General features: G+C 43.8%; 1 protein-coding gene across 1 annotated transcript; it reads right to left on the bottom strand.

Annotated features, from left to right (window-relative positions):
• Positions 1-5,054: 5,054 nt before the first annotated feature.
• On the bottom strand, positions 5,055-18,966 carry lclat1 (lysocardiolipin acyltransferase 1). Its single transcript, XM_076300746.1, has 6 exons — positions 18,642-18,966; positions 13,340-13,509; positions 11,946-12,144; positions 11,357-11,503; positions 9,778-9,894; positions 5,055-7,505 (listed from the first exon to the last, which is right to left on the bottom strand). The coding sequence occupies exons 2-6, from the start codon at positions 13,505-13,507 to the stop codon at positions 6,961-6,963; spliced, it is 1,176 nt and encodes a 391-aa protein (XP_076156861.1). The 5' UTR covers positions 13,508-13,509; positions 18,642-18,966; the 3' UTR covers positions 5,055-6,960.
• Between the last annotated feature and the right edge of the window lie 3,216 nt (positions 18,967-22,182).

Here is a 22,182-nt window from a genome sequence, read left to right as displayed (position 1 = left end):
TGAATGAGGTGACGGGAAAGGGAGCATTTTTCAGTCATTTTCAAAAGTAAAACAAAAGCAACAATATAGATATTAATGATGGTAGAATGAGATTTATGTTATATGAATAGATTTATATACCGGTACATATTTTCAAGTGAGGCTGTTGACCTACTCGCTGACAGAGGACAAGAGGTACAGTGGTGTGTGTGTGTGTGTGTGCTCCTGAACCTGCACACTGATGTTTGAAACTGGAGCTGGGGATTGTGGAGAGATTAAAAAATACACAGTTCTCTCACTGACTCAAAGCTCCCATGATGCAACAGGAGAACGCAGCGTCTATTAACAAGAGAATGACGCAGCGTTCTTCTCATATCGCCCAGTTGAGGACAGAGCTATATTTAGGCTATGAGATGACTGCAGTGTGTGAGTGTGTGTGTGTGTGATGACACCTGGAATCTCTCCACTGTCTGTATGCCTGTAGGAGAATTAATGGATACAGTACGTCAAAGACCCTCCCCCCTAAAGGAGGAGAAAGAAAGACAACGCCTGCTTGGAGAGAAAGGAGAGATCATCTCTGAGAACCCTGATCTCCGACCTGAGCACCAACGAAAGGCAAAAGTTTCATTGACTGAAATACAGGCACATATTACAGTTATCTACAGACAGACATTCACTTAACACAGATAGGTAATAGGTAAGACCACAGTCATGTGTTCCTGACAGGTTAATCGACTTAGATAGATAGATAGATACTTTATTGATCCCTAGGGGAAATTCAAGGTCATAGTAGCATACAGACATACACACACACATTCACTGACAGCAGAAAAAGTAATTAAAAATTAAGGACTGTAGAAGATAAAGAATATACTAAAATACAAATTATACTAAATAAAACTTAATCTAAATAAATTCTAAAACAGTATCCACATAGTGGGTGATTAATCAATCAGGTGCGCTTGCAATGACTGAAGCAGGGACTGAGCCTGTGGTCCTCTGCATAAAGTAAGGTAAGGTGCTCTTTGTGAATGAGTGTCATGGTGATGGTGCAAATGAGTAAGTCCAAAAGTGCAAGAATAAAGTCTATATATCTATGTATAAATAACTATATTAAGAAAGGTATAAGTGTGGTCACAGTTCGGCTGTGGCATGGAGGGAGGGGATGTGCATATGTGCTAATAAAGCATGCAAACAGTGAGGCAGAAGACAATGGTAAAGTGACTAGTGGACAGACAGTTCAAGACATGGAGGTGGTGAAGAGGCAGACAGACTATGCGGAGAAGTCTATTTCTCCTCTTCCCTTTAGTGATGCATTGAACAGTTCAATGGCCCTGGGGATGAATGACTTCCTCAGTCTGTCTGTTGTGCAAGGCAGTGAGCGAAGTCTCCAGCTGATCAGGCTCTTCTGCTTAACAACTGTGCTGTGGAGTGGATGACACTCATTGTCCAAGATGTTGATCAGTTTGTTCAGGGTCCTTTTGTCAGATATTGAAGTGATGCACTCCAGTTCAGCTCCCACTACAGAGCCAGCTTTCCTTACCAGCCTGTCAAGTCGCCCCGCATCCTTCTTCTTTGTGCTTCCTCCCCAACATACCACTGCATAGAAGAGGACGCTGGCAACAACAGACTGGTAGAACATCCTGAGGAGCTTGCTGCACACATTGAAGGAGCGCAGCCTCTTCAAGAAGTACAGCCTTCTTTGCCCTTTCTTGTAGAGTGCATCAGTGTTGGCTGACCAGTCCAGTTTATTGTCCAAGTGGAGACCCAGGTACTTTTAGGTGCTTACCACCTCGACATTGACCCCATGAATGGAGACTGGTAGCAGAGTGGGCTTAGACCTGTGGAAATCCACCATCTTCTTGGTCTTTGAAGTGTTGAGTTGGAGATGATTGAGTTTGCACCATTGCACAAAGTCCTCCACCAGGCTCCTACTCCTCCTCCTGCCCGTTCCTGATACATCCCACAATTGCAGTATTGTCAGAAAACTTCTGCATGTGGCATGACTCAGTGTTGTAGCAGAAGTCAGATGTGTACAAGGTGAACAGGACTGGAGAGAGCACAGTTCCCTGTGGCACTCCGGTGCTGCTGATCACAGTGTTAGAGAGACAGTTCTTCAGTCTGACGAACTGTGGTCGCTCCGTCAGGTAAGCTGTGATCCAGGTTACCAGGTAAGCGTCCACACACATCTGCAAGAGCTTGTCTCCCAGTCTGAGGGGTTGGATGGTGTTAAAAACACTTGAGAAATCAAAGAACATAATTCTCACAGCACTTTTCCCCTTGTCCAGGTGAGAATGTGTCCTGTGTAGAAGATAAGTGATGGCATCGTCCACGCCCACTTGCTCCTGGTATGCAAACTGTAAGGGGTCTAGTGCATGGCGTACCTGGGGTCTGAGCATACCTAAGACGAGTCGCTCCATTGTCTTCATCACATGTGATGTTAGAGCGACAGGTCTGTAGTCATTAAGCTCACTAGGATGTGGCTTTTTAGGGACAGGGGTGAGACATGATGTCTTCCACAGTGTTGGAACTTGTCCAAGGCGTAGACTTAGATTGAAGATGTGCTTCAGTGGCTCCCCCAGCTCAGCAGCTGCACAGGCCTTGAGTTGCCTGTTGACTTTCCCGGTTTCCCAGTTACCTCCAGTCCAAGTTCCATTGAAGTGTTTCAAGACTTTATTATTTTGGTGAGTAACTGGTTCTCTTAAAGAGGATTTGACTAGGTGGCTTATGTTCATTTAAAAGATGTGTTTTCTTTGACAGGAGACAAAGAGGCTCATTGCAAACCCTTAATTGCCACTGTTCTATGTGTGTGTACATGATGGTCTGACTTCATTTGTTACATTAAGTTTCACATAAGTTACAGCTATAATTTCAAAGACAAGATTTCAGCTGATGGCCTTATATGTTTAGCCCATAATTAAATGACCCATTAGCCAAAATAATCATAGCACTCAACTACAGAGTCTATCCTGTATCACCAAGTGACAATAGCATTTCAATAACAACAACAAATCAGGTTGAACTAATGTTAGTCTAGGTATAGTGTATTTGTGTGTATAATTTATTTTGTTACACTTAAGTGGAGTACCGACACACTAGATCCTGACATCCTTTCCTGACCTTTTGACCTGCCATCTTATCATCCCAGTACCTTCCAAGAGGTCGCCAGAGGATCACTTTTCACCCACCAATTATGACCATGACGTGAGCAGGGTGATCAAAGAATGGTTATGTGCGCCACTGGCTTAATTCCCCCTTGACCACATGCTGACGTTTGAGGGTTCCTTTGCATCGCCCAGCTCCACCTGAAAGGCTGCTGGAAAGCAGCTTAATGCTCTTGGGGACAAACTGGACTGTGGGATTAAGAGCAAGACACAGGTGGCAGTGAAAGCTTGAGGTACACAGGTACACACACACACACACACACACACACACACACATCTCCATCTCTTTTCATTGGCTTAATATCCAAAAAAGTCAGGACATTGTGTAAAATGTAAATAAAAACAGAATGTAATAATCTGACAATAATATAACCCATATTTAATTGCAAAATATTATAGACAACATATAAAATGTTGAAACTAAAATCATACAATTTTATGAAAAATATACACTGATTTTGAATTTGATGCCAGCATCATGGGTCAAAAAAGGTTGGGATGGGGACAACATCTTTCATACTTAATATCATTCAAATATTCAGAGAATCCAGAAGAAATGTTTGTACACAAGGGACAGAGCTGAAAAACAATATTGAATGGCTATGATCTTTGGGACCTCAGATGGCACTACCTTAAAAAAACAGACCTGTCTGTAATGGGAATCATTGCAAGGGCTCAGAAAAACTTTCAACAACCACTATCTAAGCACAGTTTGATACTCCATTCACAAATGCTGTCTAAAACTCTACCATGCAAAGAAGAAACCATATTAAACCATGATCCTGACAGGCCATCCTCTGGGCCCAATCTCATTTAAGATGGACTGAGGAAGCGGAAAACTGTCCTGTGGTCAGTCTAATCAAAATGTGATATTTTTTATGGAAATCATGGACCTTGCAGCCTCTGTGCTAAAGACAAGAAGGACCATCCAACTTGATGGTATTGGGGTGTGTTAGTGCGATTGGCATAGGCAGCTTGTACATCTGTGATGAAAGCTGCATTTAAAGAAGAAAAGACCCAATGACAGCTTAGCAATGAACTCACTTCATGTCTTTTTTTTTACCTCAACCCATCTCCACTCCCTCCTCATACATGTTTTCTATCATATCAGACACAAGTAAGCAGCAGCTAAGATAACCAACACAGCGAGGGAGTGGAAAGACAAAATTACATGCAAGAGGTTTCTCAAATTACATCATAGCACCTCCTGTTGCCTGGCAACAGACAAAAGAAATCAACACGAGTTGCCACAGCAACCCCTCTTCACCTTCGAATGTCCCAAGTCTCAACGAAACGACCCCTTCTGTCCCTCCTAGCCTGTGTGCATTGTGAGAAGGTGACATGAAACATTGACTCCATGATGCTTGATTTACACCTGTGTTCAACTAAGATGATCCATTGCTGGAAAAACCGTGGCTCCACTGAATAAACACACAGACGAACACAACACTCAGTATTGCTAGGAGAGGTGGAATCTAGACCTGTGTTCACTGGCTGGATTCCATAGAGCACTATATACAAAGATCCTTGATTGCTCTGATTCAACCCTCTCTGCTATATAGCTCTCCTTGGCAGTCTACAATCACCCTTTAGTTTTCAGACTTGCCCCAAGCCAGACACATGAAGTGATCATAGGTAGAAAGAATGATTATTGCTTGACAACAGATCTTTTATTTTGGATGGGACTGAATGGTGAAATCAATCCAAAATGTTCTCCAACCATAAAAATATTAACTTACAAAATGAAATATTACTGGTAATACTACCAATAGCTAAATGAAATGATTTTACTGAAATCTCTGAAAGCTTAAAATTCATTTTCTTCATTAACGTATTCCAATACTTAACATACAGGTTTCTGAAACCTAAAACAGTTAAACAAACAAAACAATAATTACAAGAATCCCAAGCTGGTGGAAGAAGTGAATATTTATTTGAAGTTCTTTAACAGAGTGGTTACAGAGATCATGAAAGTGATAAACTTTACCTGAGAGGATAACAGGGGGATCACCTCCAGTATAACATGGAGAGACTAAGGGCAAAGAGTGAAACTCAGTTTGGAACTGAACTTTATGAGATCTATTATAGTAGTAGTGTAATTGGTACAGGTTGACCAGTTTGCAAGCTACAGTTCTCCATCACAGTGTCCAAGGCCAGTTTTCCTCTGCACATACATGTAGATACACACACGTGCACACATATGCACGCACAGACACGCACGCACGCACGCACGCGCACACACATTACATCTGTTATGAAGAGAAGGATGTCATCATCAAGACAGCATCTGATTGTGATTCAGCGTAACATGAGTAGTCTATGATTGGTGATGTTTTCTAATCTCCAGTTAGCACTCTAAGTCAGCAGTGGTTGGCTTAAGGCCACCACACAGTGTTGGTCTGCGCACTACCTTTGCCTCTGCCGTTCCCATGCAACAGCTCCAATAGCCATGCACACAGTCACACACACACACACACACACACACACACGCACACACACACACACACACACACAAACACACACACACACACACACACACACACACACAAGCACGCACACACACACACGCACACACCTGCAGTATAAACAGCTAAACAGCTATAGATCCAGCATCAAACGCATACATACTCCTGCTATAGAAAAACAGGACGTTAAGATGCGGCTTCATAAATGTACAAAAACACACAACACACACACACACACACACACACACACACACACACACACCTGTGCTAAGGTGAGTCGGGGCTCTGTGTAAACTCATCACAGTTTAGAGAAAAGAGGTTCCAGATGAGAGAGTGTCAGCACGGCGTTGCATTCTGAACGCGGCCGGCCTGCGAGCACTACTAACAATGTCTATTGGCTACAGGAGTGACGTCTCTCGACTCATCTCCACAACACATCGCTAAATTTGGCTACAGTTGCGATTAATGTTCAAAAACATGACAAGTGCAGCCCAGGGCCGCGGGTGGCATGGCAACACAAATATGGCTTTGATTCCTGAAGGATAAAAACATGAAAGGACAACTAACACAACAAAAAACAAAACACTTAAACAAAGCAATGACGATTTAAAAAGATACCTTACAAAATATGGCTGTGATTATAGAAAATGGTATAATCTGGCATATGAAGTAATATTATGTCAATGACATATGACAGGCTAGGCTGTAAAAAAGATAAAGAAATAAAAAATGCTCCTCTCCCATTTAAGACAAGACAAAACAAAGTGAAACTGAGGAGAAGAGAGAGAAGAGGGATCGTGAAGTGGATGGTTGGCTGACCTTCCAAGTAAAGTAACCACCAAACTGCCATACACCAATAAACATTCACCAAACACATACAGCAATGATTGGCAGAACAGCATTCCGTTTAAGATTTTTCTTAATCTTGCCTGTTCTTCTACATTAGTTCCTGACATTGTACCAGTCAGTGACCTCATCCGTCTACACATTCATATTTAAACCTTCTCCGTCTTTCAGAGCAGAGGCGGACGGCAGCACAGCCCAGGTTGCCCGGTTGACGGCCAGCATATGGACACACTAGTGAGCGAAGGAGTGTGAACGACAGCACGAGATGGAGGGCAGGAATGGAGGGAGGAAAAGCGAGCAGCTCTCTCTGTCTGAAGCTTTGACATGAGGAGACAGAGAGAGTGTGAGTGATTGTTTCCTCTCCGTCCAGCCTCCACGAGAAAAAAAAAAAATGGCACTCGCCTCGCACCGTCACCTCCTGGGAAGGACGTCGTCCCAGACACACACCCTCAACCGTTTCCCCCGGGCGGGCGGATGGGTGGGCGTGGCTCGACCGGTCTCCATCCTCACTCTTTCTTCTTCTCCATCCCGTTCCCTACGTCCTCTTTGACCCCTGACCTTCCTCCGTCACCATGACGACCGCCCATCCAATAGCGGTAGCAGGCCATCTCCATCAGCTCCACACCGCCCACCAGCTTCTGCTGTGCCAGGAAGAAGGCCACCACCAGCAGGAAGTAGAGCCGCACGGACGCCCACAGCCAGAGGGCGGCGAACGAGAGCGCCACGAACACCGTCCAGTAGAGCAGCGAGGCGACCTTGATGAGCGTCACGCGCAGCTCCGTCTTGCAGGGCGGCACGCGCGCCTCCGGCGTGTCGAAGCCGCGCGGCTCGCCGGCGTAGAAGTCGCGCAGGCGCTGCTCCTTCTCGGTCCAGCGCTCCTGGCACCAGGCCTGCAGCGCCTCGTTGCCCGCGGGGAGGGCGGAGACCGGGTAGCGCTGCACGTGGAAGTGGATCTCGCGCGGAAACAGGCCCAGCACCAGGTGGCGCTCCGTCTGGGGGATGTTCTTCGGGTAGGCCACGGTGATGTCGTGCACTGCGTCCAGGTTGTCACCTGAGAGAGACAGAGAAAAAAAGAGAGAGAGAGAGAGAGAGAGAGAGAGAGAGAGAGAGAGAGAGAGAGTCCTTAAGGGGCCCCTCACCATGTCACTCCAAGGTAACCCTGGAAGATGATTACATCAACAGTATTACAAAAAACACTTCATTGTGAAATCTGGGCCGTCTCCACTGTTAATCAGTACACACAAGGACTTCTCAAGTCCAGCATGTGTGGACCTTGTAAACCTCTGACCAGTCACTCCGGTAACGCAAACAACAAAGATAACAGAAAAAAATGCATTATGTTGGTTATGGGGGGGGGGGGGGGGGCAATGTATTTACATTATCTTATCCTATTTATTTACACTGACACATCAAACAGCCCATCAAAACTATTTTAAGTTAACTCATCTGAGTGGACATAAGAGTGTGTGTATGTGTGTGTGTGTGTGTGTGTGTGTGTGTGTGTGTGTGTGTGTGTGTGTGTGTGTGTGTGTGTGTGTGTGTGTCCAGTGTGAAAGCGCTCTTGCGGACGCTGATGACCTTGGCGCTGGCAGCCCCATACTAGGCCATTTGTGAGGGGGAGCGCTCAGTCGGTCTGTCCGTGCGAAGCCAGCCGGCAGCGGGAGGGCATTAGAGCGGCTAAAATCAAACGTGGTGTGAATCCACCCGTGGCCTCCACTGTCGTCAGCGCTCTCGTCAACGCCTCGTGTGGATCTACACCCCCCTTCCCCATATCTCTCTCTCTCTCCCTATCCCTCTCTTGCTCTCCCAATCCCTCTCTCTCTCCCTATCCCTCCCTTTCTCTTCCTATCTCTCTCTCCCTATCCCTCTCTCTCCCTATCCCTCCCTCTATCTCTTCCTATCCCTCTCTCCCTATCCCTCCCTCTCTCTCTTCCTATCCCTCTCTCTCTCCCTATCCCTCCATCTCTCTCTCCCTATCCCTCCCTTTCTCTTCCTATCTCTCTCTCCCTATCCCTCCCTCTATCTTTCCCTATCCCTCCCTCTATCTTTTCCTATCCCTCTCTCTCTCCCTATCCCTCCCTCTATCTCTTCCTATCCCTCTCTCTCCCTATCCCTCCCTCTCTCTCTCCCTATCCCTCCCTCTCTCTCTCCCTATCCCTCCCTCTCTCTCTTCCTATCCCTCTCTCTCTCCCTATCCCTCCCTCCCTCTCTCACTCACTCTCTCCCTATCCCTCCCTCTCTCTCTCCCTATCCCTCCCTCCCTCTCTCTCTCCCTATCCCTCCCTCTCTCTCTCTCTCCCTATCCCTCCCTCCCTCCCTCCCTCCCTCACTCACTCTCTCCCCTGCTCTTCTCACCCTGTGCCCAGCTCTCACGCCATGTCAGCACCGTGACCTCCCTGACTCCACTGAAGGCTCGGGCTGGTGCTGTCAAAGCAGTTGGACAAGGGCCAGACAACTGTTCAGGGAGCAGTGTGTCCATGAGGAGTCAGAGTCTGTGTATGTGTGTGTATGTGTGTGTGTGTGTGTGTGTGTGTGTGTGTGTGTGTGTGTGTGTTTGTGTGTGTTAGTGTGTGTATGTGGGGGGGCAAACAAGTGTGGCTGAGACAGATGAGCATTCCATTGAAGAAACGAAGGGGGTGGTTGTCCTTTCCACCAGACAAATATGAGCTCTATGCCACAGACGTCAGACAGACACACACGCACACAAGCGCACACACTACTGGGAAACGGGTGAGTACTGCAGCCTCCTACTGTGTACATCGATGGCATTACTCAATGGTGTTGCAGAATGTTGTGGACAGCAGCCAAGTCTAGCAGTCCGAGTTACAGGATAGTGTTTGACATAGCTGGATGAATCACTGGAGATCATCTCTTTATGTGTGTGTGTGTGTGTGTGTGTGTGTGTGTGTGTGTGTGTGTGTGGTGTCTGGACAGTTCGGTAATATGAATACTTGAATACATAACCTTGTGCCTTACATTTTTCCATATTGATAGATAGATAGATACTTTATTGATCCCTAGGGGAAATTCAAGATATGACAGGATGCCAAACCCAGGAAGTGTTTCAGTTCTAGCCTATTCTGTCTAGGTTTTGTTCATCCCAAAAAAATTCACTTTGTGAGATACAAGGCCATGGAAGGATATTGTGGCCATGATGGCATCATTACACGACATGTTTATATGAGTGTTTGTGTATTAAACAGTGTACATTGACTCTGACTAATGCTGATGAACCGTGTGACCTGCGGTCAATATTCTAACTAAGGGGGCAGATCACAAGTGAGGTGTGGTGATTGGCCGATGTGTGTGCAGTGACCTCTGACCTTCACGGAGCGTGTTGACGATGAAGGTGAACCCGGTGGTGCGTGGGTGCAGCACGTATTCGTACTTGGGCAGGCCGTTCTTCTCAGCGAAGACGTCGCTTCGCGCTCGCGTGTTGTCTGTAGGGTCAGAAGCGAGCAGAAGACAATAGCACAGGAGGGGAGGGGAGAGGAGAAAAGACCACTTCCATTCACTTATTTGTCAGGCACTTTTTGTCCAAAGGAACTTGACAAAGCTAAGCAGTAGATGACAACCCAAGTGACAGAAAGGCTAGGGAGAAACCATGATGAAATGTGACTAAACCTAATTTCCATCAGCCTGAGAGCACCAGCATGAGGGAGGCGGAGTGAGGAGGAGGAGGAGGAGTGGGAAGGAGGAAGATTAGGAAAGGAAGAGGTAAGACAGGATTATCATCTACTTGTTTACAAACAGCATCTGGCTTTCACCCATCCACAGTGAGAGCGTGATTTGGAGGTGCTTGTCATTCATTCACTCTCCTTCTTTAAGCACCACACATACACACACACACACGGTTCAATATCTATTTTTTCCCTGTGTGCCAACACACTCACACACAGACAACTCCTCCTCCCTCTGACACACACAGACTGGAGGAAAAGTATGTCATACTGTTTTTAATTAATGACACGGGGACATGAGGGGGCATCTGCTCGAAAAGACACACACTAGTACACACATACACACACACACAAATACACAGTAATTAAATCAGGCCAGTGTTGTAACGGAGACTCAGGAGATTAACTGCCCCCATCTCAATAGAAGAAGCGAGAGGGGGCAGTCAGTGTTAAAACAGATTTAAATCAAAAGCTATCCTAAGAGGATCTGATGGACAGGTGAGAATCTGATCTGCATGTGTGTGTGTGTGTGTGTGTGTCTGTGTGTGTGTGTGTGTGTGTGTGTGTGTGTGTGTGTGTGTGTGTGTGTGTGTGTGTGTGTGTGTGTGTGTCAGGGGTCAGTATGTTTGGACATGCTGTAATTGGACCACTGCCAGCTTGGGTCTGCTGGCTATTTCAGGGCCAGTACAACATCCATTTATTTCCACTGACCTCTGTTGTGTCCAACAGAGGTATGCATGAATGCCACACACAGACCCTGAAGAACAGAGTACAAGAATAAGCCTGTGAGTGTAAAAGACAGAGAATGTACGGTAATTATGAGCAAATTAGAGAGAGTGAGAGTGTGTGTGTGTGTGTGTGTGTGTGACATTCTCAATTCAAATAAACACTATTGGTGGTCCATATAATTTTATCACTTTTTTGCGGCATTGCCAAGCGATATTGGTAAATAAAAGCTAGTGTTTATAACATAAAAAGACCCGGGTGCGCAAATAAAAATTCAATGTGAAGAGACGTGCTTGGGCAGGGCTATGGGGGAGTAATCGCACTCAGGTTCGGTTCTGTTAAACGGACCAAGTGTGAAGGCAACCTATTGAGTGAAACCTCTCCTAATAACCTAACACGTGAAAGAGGAAGAGGGAAGAGTCAGTCAGCAAAAGGAAACAATAAGTGTAAGGGTTTATATGAATGGGCATGCGTGTGTGTGCGCGTACTCCCTCACCGGTGAGGTCGGTGCCCTCGGGGAAGAGCAGGAGCTGCAGGGGCTCCCTGATGCGGCAGAAGTACTGCAGCATGTTGGCCATGTGGGTGCGGTCCTCCTCCCAGCGCCGATGGATGAAGATGAAGGAGGCTACCTGCATCGCCCAGCCTAAACACACACACACACACACACACACACACACACACACACACACACACACACACACACACACACACACAAACACACACACACACACACACACAAACACACACACACACATTTTCAAAACTAAATGGCGACGTGCTAATATCACTGTATAAAGTGGTTTTATCAGCATTGCATCGCCCAGTCTAGACACAGAGAGAGAACTGGTAATACAAGAGATGTGACAGGAAGCAGTGGGAGTATTACTCTAATCAGAGCAGTCATTCTGCAGCCAGGGGGGCTGCAGGGGACCAAACAATGATGCAAGACTTGACACACACAAACATTTATTTGCACCCTAAATGTAGGATAAGGTCAAATTAAGTCTATCCTCGTAAACCAGTGTGTGTAGTGTGTGGCATGAGTGTACATGTGTGTGTGTTGGGGTGTGTGTGTGTCCACACACCGAAGCCAGGCACAGCTTTGAGGCCGGCCTTGAGGCAGATCTTCTCCAGGCGCAGGTAGCTGTAGCGCAGCAGGCAGCACCATAAGAACATCCAGTCCAGCCGCGTGCGGTGGTTCATGATGATGACGCTGCGCTCGCCCGGCACAAAGCCGTCGCCTGTGATGACCACCTTCACCCCAAACACCACCTCCAGCAAGGCCTGAGGGACACACACACACACACACACACACACACACACACACACACACACACACACACACACACACACACACAAACACACACAGTCAGCGTAACAACCCTCTCCGACTTCTCACGTTAGTGGCATCATAACGTTACTTATACCTGCCCTTAAAAAATAATATTTTTACAACTGTATCAGCAGGAGGCAGAGAAGTATTGTTGCGCTCAGATGACTGTTTTTAAGTCCAGGTGCGTTAGAACTAATAATGTGAAGAGGCTATAAGTGGTTCGCACTCTGAAAAAAGTGACTAGACAAAGTCTTGCAAAAGGAGCAACTAGTTTTAATAGAGAGCAAGAGCAGACATTTCAGCCATCCGGCTATTCTCAACGCTCGTGTCTGCTATTGCCCTCTATTAAAACTAGCTGCTCCTTTTGCAAGACTTTGTCTAGTCACTTTTTTCAGAGTGCGAACCACTTACAGCCTCTTCTTCACAACTGTATCAGCAGAAAGCTCCGGTGAGATTGAAACTTGAGCTCAATCATGAGTTTATGGTGACACACGTGAGAGTCTTTGTCAGCATGTAAAAAGGTCAGGGTTTTGTGGTGAATATCACGCTGGTCAGAGGTGAGTGAAAGAGCGCATGCAGACGGGCGTGAGGGTTTTTGCACGCAAACACACACACACAAAACCGGTTTGTGATGGAAAGTGCACATTACAGATACACACACACACACGTGCTTTTCTGCACACATATAAATTCACACATCATAGCTCTATCTCTCACGTATACATATATACACACACACACACACACATCCTCTCTGTCTCTCCCACACACACAGATATACACACATACCACATACCCACCACAGCCAAAGTGAACTTCACACACATGCTATTATTATTTTTTATTTGTATTTATCCTTTATTTAATTAGGAGTCCCATTGAGATCAAACATCTCTTTTTCAAGGGAGCCCTGGATTTGCAAAAGTAAAAAAACGTATTATTACTAAAATTATAAGAAGTTTATAAAACATGAAATAAAAAAATAAAGAAAACAAACAAAAAACAAAGGTATTGATTTTCCTCTTCCTCTCTCCCGCTATACAACCCCCACCCCCCCCCCCCCCCCACACACGCACACACACACACACACGCACACACACACACACACACACACACACACACACACACACCCCGACAGGTACCCACCACGGGCAGGGTGAGCCAGGTGGCGACGATGCGATCAGTGAGCCAGCGGTACCAGGCGGGGGAGATCAGCATGAGGGGCAGCACCGGCCCCAGCATGAACACACTCCCAAAGAAGCTGCCCAGGAAAAGAGTGGTCAGGAAATAAAGGCCCCGCGCAGACACCGCCATACCTGAGAGAGAGAGAGAAAGAAAAAAGAAAGAAAGACATTGATACATACAAATAAACCAATGCTTGTTACATTAATGACACTGTTACAGAGTGTGTTTTTGTGTTGCCTGAGGTGCGTTTGTGAGTGTGAGTGTGAGTGCAAGTGTGCGTGTTTGTGTGTGTTTTTGTGTGTGTGTGAAAACGGATTCAATTAATCTGTGGGAACATCAATGCAGCACAGATGTCAGAGCTGCTGTGTAAACAGGACTACTGCTGGTGAAAGCAGAGTATGATGAGGAACGTGTGTGAGAGTGTGTAAAAGATAGAGTGAGAAGTGCAATATGAATCTCGTGTGTGTGTGTGTGACTGATAAAACACTCAAATCTTTCTACTGTGCTGCTGATTAGAGTGACTATCAGTGATCGTTACCTCCCTAATGATATCAATTACAAGAAAGGTACGTGTGTGCATGCAAGTGGATGGAAAGTATTAGCCACACTATCAGGTTGCAATCCTGCTGAGAGTGTTAAAATTTACACTGGTGTAGCAGGTACAAAAACGTACACACACACACACTTTCGATCTCAGCATTAGCGTATTCCAACATGTAATGACCAAGGTCGGTCAACTGGGAGGTGTCATTTGTACCCTCTCTTAGAGGTTAATAAGGTACATTAGTATAGTAGGAAAGCTGCAGTCTGTGTCTACATGTATTTCCCTGCTCCTGCTGCTCCCAACACTAGTCTTCAGAGTAAATGCACACTGATAGGACTTGATACAGACTGAGCCTTTTGCCTGGCAAACAAGCACTGCTCATGTCCTGCAGTAGTCATTTGGTTAAACAAATCATACTATCATACTAAAGTCATAGTACAACAATCTTGCTACTGTTGGAGAAGAACAAATGAAATATGTAGGCTATTCATTTGTTTCAACACACACACTTAATGATTAAGGGAATGTGTGCTTGTGTATGTGGTAAGGGAGAATGTGTGGAGTGTTGAACACCGGTGGAAAGATGACAAAGGACTTCAACCCCTACTGCCATCACCACACACAACCACGACCACACACACACACACACACACACACACACACACACACACACACACACACACACACACACACACACACACACACACACACACACACACACACACACACACACACACACACACACACACACACACACACACACACACACACACACACACACACACACACACACACACACACACACACACACACACACACACACACACACACACACACACACACACACACACACACACACACAAAGTGTCTCTTGGTCAGAGCTTGAAGGGATGGAAAAAGCAATGATGCTTTGATGACTTTTTTTCCACTGGCACTGAACAATAAACACTTAGAGGATTACAGATGGATCACGCCTGACTGAGTACACGTGGCCCCTACCCAATCACTCACACACACTCACACACACAGACACAGCGTTTCTGGGACACACACATGACTCAGCATACCAGTCTCTCTAACACACTCATAAGATTAGAAATAACAGCCGGTCAAAGCTCACCGTGTCTTCACGAATGACTGTCTTACACAGCATCTAAAAGCTCTTCTCGGCTCAGGCCTGTCCTTGTTCCCCCCTCGCTTACAACGCATTACACGTTCCCATCCACAAGGAACATCCAGTGTTAATCACAAGATAACACACTTGCAATCAACGGGGCCTTAACCACATGCAGGACCTGGCCTTTATGCATGCAGGAACTGGCACAGAACAGTCTGAAACATTTTGAGGTCAACAGATCTCGTTTTTAAGAGATACATGAATGATGGGAGTGGGAGTAATAGCATTAAAGGCCCTCGCCACTTCAGCTATTCTTGTTATCACTCGTCTCGTCCCTTCACTTATCCACGGCCCCAAATCTGCCCTTGGCAACAGCACTCCTGAGTGAGAGCTCTGTCTCACAACCCTGGTATAGGCCTACCATCTCTTGACTCTTTGGCTGGATGGTGTTTAGAAAGGTATTTTTCCTCCTGACCTAAAACAACCTAACCTCCCCATAGGGTGCCAGCCATGTCTTGCTGGCTTTATGAGATGAAAACAAGGAGATGAAAGCATGGAGAAGCAGTTGTTAAATTGGCTACTATGCCATTCGAGACCGTTGCTTTCTAGACCAGGGATTCCCAAACTGTGGTACGCGTACCCCCGGTGGTACGCGAGCTGCTTCTAGGGGGTACGCGAGATGAAAAGGGCAATGGCGGACAGGTATAAAATGAACATTTTAAATCTTTTGTAATTAATTCATGAATAAATACATAATTTCGAATCAGGCCATAATTATATGGAAACATGAAAAGTTGGATGGTGTGGGGGGAAAGTTTCGCGGATATAACAGGTTTTTGAAAACAACAAAAACAGAAAGGAGGAAAGGAGCAAAGCTAGGAGTTATTTCAGATGGGCAAGAAAGGTAACATTAAGCTAGGCTTTACATTTAACAAACTAAAGGTAGCCTAAGTTTAGCCTTGTCATCCTTGTCATGCGTTGTTGTAGGCCTATTATAAGATATTGTATGTGGATGTAGTTAGTCTACTATGCAGGCTAATTTTCATAACTTTTTAACTGACCAAATGCACGCACCTAAAACCGGGAAACGGACAAATATTGTCAACGCGGGGGGGGGGGGTATAGAATGCGTTACATTTTTATGTGTTTATGTGTCGGATGGTGGGGGTACGCGAGCCGAGTCAGAATGTAGGCGGTGGTACGCGGGGGGGAAAGTTTGGGAACCGCTGTTCTAGACAGTTGAATCGGTACCAGGATTCAGATATGTGGCAGGCCTGGCTATATTAAAAGAGTATAAAAGAGTAACTCAAGTTCTAGACCTAAATGACAAGATGTAACTGAAGGCAATGCTGATTGTGGTGCAGAACATTCTGTCAATCAATAGCAGGGCTCAACATTAACGGTTGCCCGGTTGCCCTTGGCTACCAAATTGATACCAGATTTGGTTAGCTTCGGCAACCAAAACCTCATGACCAAGCTGGCAACCACTTTTAAAAGTTAAAGTTGAGCCCTGATCAATAGTGTAAACAACACAACTACATGATCAGTTCAATAGTATAATTAAGGAGTCTTCTCTGTCTGATAAGTCTTTTATTTTAAAGAGCTGCTCCTAAATTGGCCTGCAAATATGGGGCTTAGAATTCGAACAGGTAGCCTCCTTCCACACAGATGAAAAGGTTATCTTCTCTCCATCACAGCATCACACACTCCAACATAATTAGGGTTAGTGTGAAGTGTTGTGGACCAATGCCCAACCTCATCCTGTGGGTGACCACCTAAGCTTCAACATGTGCCCTGACCTCCACTGGCTCCCACAAGCCCTGCCAGACTTACCCATGACCCAGCTGACCGAGAAGCTGGGTCAGAGTTCCAATTGCCAGTTCTGACCAGTGTAAGCATTCACTGCGTTATGGCTTGAGCTACTTTAGACAAAAGCATCTACTGTGTGGGTGCAGATCTAGGCTACCGCAGCTTTCTCTTCCTCTACATGCAAATCCAAATAACCAGGGGACTCGTTAGGAGGAAATTAGGAGGTTTGGTCCTAATTTAACTTTTTTTTTTTTTTTTTAAATGACTAACCTGATTCTTTCTGGTTCTTTAACTCTTCAGACAGTTGTTACTAGTTAAGACTCAAAATGTACCATTAAAAAAAAAATCCATGACATCAATGATGAAAGCTAATGTTCTGGGCTACATCTTGTCCAATTTTATGTGCATGAGTCAGTGTGTGTGTATATGTGTGTGTGTGTGTGTGTGTGTGTGTGTGTGTGTGTGTGTGTGTGTGGCTGACAGACACACCCAGCTGTCCCAGACCTGCCGGGTGATCCTCTTTGCATTTTAATCTCTCTGTGTCTCTCAGGGCAACCCACTCACACGTGATTGAGAGACACTGTGTGTCCTTTTCAGCTGATCTAATACGGCATCACTGTAGTATGCTGTGCTCCATTAAAAGAACGCTCAGCAAGCGGCTTCAGAGCACACAAAAATGCATACAGTACCTGAATCAAGTAATCTATCCAGCTTCAAGTGGTCCAGGTGATGGAACAGAGGTGGTTCCTGCTCTACAATTTTAATGTTGCAGTCAAGTCCACTTGGAAGCACTACGAGCACCGCTCTTGTTAGTGCAGACGGACAACACAGCACCAGAGGATCAACCACACGCACACAGCTGCAAAGTACTTTTCCACCCAGTCTGCTTGATAAGAGTGCAGCTGTTTATGGAGCCTTGAGGAGTGAACAAACAACAGCAGCTTCGAATGTGCAGTTTACAGAGTGAGAGCAAACCACACAACCTTTGTTTTGTCTACACTTAACAGATAGTACAGATAACATCTCAAGGAAGTAGTTTCAAACTGCTGCATTGTATGATTTACAAGGACAAAACTGCAATTAGACCCCCAAAAAACTATGGGGTTTTATGCCTTTCATCTGAGAAGTGATGAGTGATAATGCACGTCACGAACTCTGCATAGTCCCTGAGGTATCCGGATTTGCTTTCCTCCGACATGACTGTGTGTAACCCCAGTGGGTAAACACGAGGATGCACGGGGGCCCCTAGTGTAAAGTGGCTAAAAGTACTGTATTGCTATTACATCACCGACTATAGAGCAAATTACTAAAGGAATGACGTCAGTAAGATGCATTGACGTTAAACGGTAAGGGTAATGCATAGGTTCATTACCCAGCTATATTCTAAAGCGGCTAACGTTAGCTGGCTACTGTCAATATAAACCACAACCTGTGCCAAGCTAACAGTTAAGTGAAGTAACTACTTCACATACCATCCCAATGGCAAGACAGTCGCAGCTAAACACTAAGATACATAGCTAACAATCTATAAACCCAACTCACCAAGTTAACATGACTTTTACCATTTTAATATCGGCTCACGGATTAGGAAGTAGATTGACGTTAGCTATCTAGCTAGCTCGTCAGCTAGGTTGCAAGCTTCTCAATTGATATTGAGCACTGAGGCAACAGCTTCGGTTTAACTTCCCAATCGGTCCGAACATGACTGTAAATGGTTATGCGTCACCGTGTTCACATAGCATATTTCGATGTAATAAATGGTAATGTTAATGTGTACTTCAGTCTTTACCCACCTGAATTGCTGGAGTTCTCTTGCTTACTAGGGAGGTACGCGGGCAATTTCAAGGTGCGGTCAAGCGAAGTTAGCAAGCGTGCTAGCTGACAACACACTACAGTATGAATAAGCTTGTTTGATTGCGACACAGCTAGCTATTTGCTAGAACCAAAACAAAAATATATTTTTTTCAGTCGTGAGTTTGCTACTTCCTTGTTGACAGAAATTATTTCAAGATTCAGGGGAATTACATCATCAAAAGGCATGTTGGCAGAGGACTCTGCCGACTGCTAAACTGCAGGCTGCAGCTGCTTGCTTGTTGACGCCACCATGCCATTCCTGGCTTCCATAGATTGACCTCTTAACACCAATCAAATGGTGGTGCCGACAGGGGGCGCTGTTTTTATAGAAATTAATGAATTTCAGTCCAAGTTGCATGTTTTGCGAATATGTTACCTCTGTGCACGCAGGATTCGATTAAACTTCAAGAGTATCAACTGACGACTCATGAAATAAAAGACAATCAATGCGAATTAAAATAATGCATAGTGATAATGGCAGTTTTGAAGATGTGCAGTGCATTCTGCATCCATTACAATAAACTAGATGTACCGTATAGCGGTACAAAATATCACCGACGCTCAGTCATGTACATCCGTTCCGCGAAAATAAATCACACTAATCAATTTGTCTCCATCTTTTACTCCATCCCCCACTCTTGAAACTGTTGTGTATGCTTGTTTGGCATGCCTGTGTGTGTGTGTGCGGCTGCACATAAAGTAGCCTACTGGCGCTGCAAAGGTGAATAGATTGTAGAATAGCCAAAACAGTTGTAGCATTGTTATAAAAAATTTAAAATCTCTAAACAATCACAAGTAGGGCAGTTCATCACAGTTCATCCATTGCAACTGGATTGATGAAAGGTCACGTACACCTGTAGGCTACATTGTATTTGGGGAAAGCAGAAGGTATCAGCATAATGTTTATTTATTTATTTATTTATTTATTTATTTATTTATTTATTAATAAACAAAAACATCTCTGTCAGTTCCATGCAGTTTTCAACTGCTATCAAAAAGAAAGGTCATTTTTGGATGGATGGATTTTTTGTGAATGTTTCTTCTTCTACATAATATTTTAGTCATCTTTAGTTCATGTGATGCTTTATTGTCAATGCACAAATTAAGTACCAGTAGTCTGAAACGAAATGCAGTTTTACATCTAACCAGTGGTGCAAATGGGCCTTCATGAAATGCGTCGCTAGACTGTTCATACACATTTTAACGGGCCAAGTTAAAGAGCTGTTGTCTGTTATTGTTCGTGCAAATATAAGTTGATTTATGTTCCCTTGCATTGTGTAGGGGAGCGCGAGGCACAAAGTAACACTTTTTGGTTATGGCTAAATAATTCTAAAATCATTTGAGTTTCACTAGTTATAGCCTACTTTTTAACAAGCAACATAGGGGTCAATGACGGATAAGGTTTTTCAACAGGCCAAATTTAAAATTCTAAAAATAAGAATTTCTGTTTCAATTGTTCAAACATTAAGAATGTTGGGTATATGAAAATCCATATTAAAATTTCAAGTAATGTGATTTTAGTGTTTTTTCATGAGAATGAATTGGTTGCGGCCATAATAAATGTCATGTGGTGCGACCATAGATTATCTTAAAATTAAATGTATTTCCTTAACATGCTTAAAAGTTTGTTTACAAGTTCTTAATAATATGAACTGTTTAGAAACAAAGTATTTACATTTCTTTATTTTTTGTGAATATTGGACTGATATTTTTGTTCTATACTGTCATTGTCACCTTATAAAATATATTTAGAACCCTTATTTTTCCTGTAAGTTTTATAAAACTGATGGAAAAGTCTGAAAAATAGCATTGACTTTAACATACTATATGACTGATTAATAATTTAACCACAGAAATGTTATTTTTCATTTAGAATTTAACACAGTTATTGCTATTATTGGTTTCACCACATGATGAGTGGTCGCACCAAATGACTCAAGGATCTCATATTGTTAAAAATATAAGTAGAGAGATTAATAAACTGTTATATTTTCATTTCATGAGGGTAATATAGTGCTTGCAAAGCAAAAAAAACAACAATCACAGTTTTTCTCAGTCGCTTTGGTGCTTTTCTCACATCACTATTAACATTTGCACAGCAGTTAGTGCAATTCTCAAAACAATTAGTGCAAACTGCAAAACCTAGTGGATGACCTGCAAAAGCACGTCACTTGCTCAAAATGGATAGTCCATTCCTCAAAAGCAGGTATTCATGTCAATGAAACTGTCAGTGTCATCAAAATGAGAAGTCTTGACACCATCGTTTATGAACAAGGTAGTCAAAAGGCTTTGTCATGTTTTCATTATGACAGTTCTCTCAGTGTTTTCCAATGCAAAAAAAGGTCAGAACTCGGTGACACATAATAATGCTGTAGAATTGCAAAGAGCATACAGTAAAAATGTACGTATTCAGTGTCTTGTACTCACTTACTCCCCTAACTACAGCAATGTGTAACTTTACTGTAGTTTTCAAATGGCTGTACATGTACTGTATAGTGCTGTCTTGAGCATGTTCAGGTAGTGTCACCGAGTTCTGACCTTTTTTTTGCATTGGAAAACACTGAGAGAACTGTCATAATGAAAACATGACAAAGCCATTTGACTATCTTGTTCATAAACGATGGTGTCAAGACTTCTCATTTTGATGACACTGACAGTTTCATTGACATGAATACCTGCTTTTGAGGAATGGACTATCCATTTTGAGCAAGTGACGTGCTTTTGCAGGTCATCCACTAGGTTTTGCAGTTTGCATTAATTGTTTTGAGAAATGCACTAACTGCTGTGCAAATGTTAATAGTGATGTGAGAATAGCACCAAAGCAACTGAGAAAAACTGTAATAAATGTACATTTACCAAAGTAACCTTACATATAAAATGATTTTTATTTACATTTTTGTCATTATAATGTACCAAGAGTAAATGTAAACGTTTTTTTCTGAAATCTTTGAAAATGTACTCTGAATGTATAAAAATTGATTCCATATTACACTAAAATAAATTGCATAGGCATAATAATCCTAAATTAAATGTAAAACCACACAAAAAAGCATTTTGTAATAGTCGCACCACATGATGTTTGGTCGCACCACATGACATTTTCAACTTGAGATCAAATTTACAGGCACAAAATTGACCACCTACTCATAACAAACTTGATTCCTCTAAAAGGTCACTATTTCATTTCTAATCAAAAATTAATTTGGACAAATAAATTAATATTCATTGTATTGTTGAGGTCATACCAGCTGTTATTTAAGCTATGTTTTTCCAAATATAAGAGATAATTACAAACTTGTTTGCTGCCCCAATGGGTGCCTGGCAAACTAGTTTATGAATGCAACTTAAGATCTTTGAATTAATTTCTCTCACTTTGGCCTATAGGACACTAACTAGATCTGCTCCTAGTTATTTTAATTCAATAATCAAGCCTTACATGCCCAACCGCCCACTGCGGTCTTCTGGTGAGCGTATGTTGTG

The sequence above is a fragment of the Alosa pseudoharengus genome, unplaced genomic scaffold (genome assembly GCF_046254945.1).
Source record: "Alosa pseudoharengus isolate Yale_2024_CS ecotype anadromous, Long Island Sound unplaced genomic scaffold, YU_APseudo_1.1 YU_APseudo_1.1_scf_22, whole genome shotgun sequence".
Taxonomy (NCBI): Eukaryota; Metazoa; Chordata; class Actinopteri; order Clupeiformes; family Clupeidae; genus Alosa; species Alosa pseudoharengus.
Note: the sequence above shows the minus strand (reverse complement) of the source record. Positions and strands in the feature narration are given on the sequence as shown.

Coding starts and splice junctions, on each gene's coding strand:
- lclat1 (XM_076300746.1), bottom strand. CDS start 13,507: ATGGCGGTGTCTGCGCGGGGCCTTTATTTCCTGACCACTCTTTTCCTG. Junction 11,504..11,945: donor CAAAGCTGTGCCTGGCTTCG/GTGTGTGGACAC, acceptor GTGTGTGTTTAG/GCTGGGCGATGCAGGTAGCC. Junction 9,895..11,356: donor CGAGGGCACCGACCTCACCG/GTGAGGGAGTAC, acceptor CTGACCCTACAG/ACAACACGCGAGCGCGAAGC.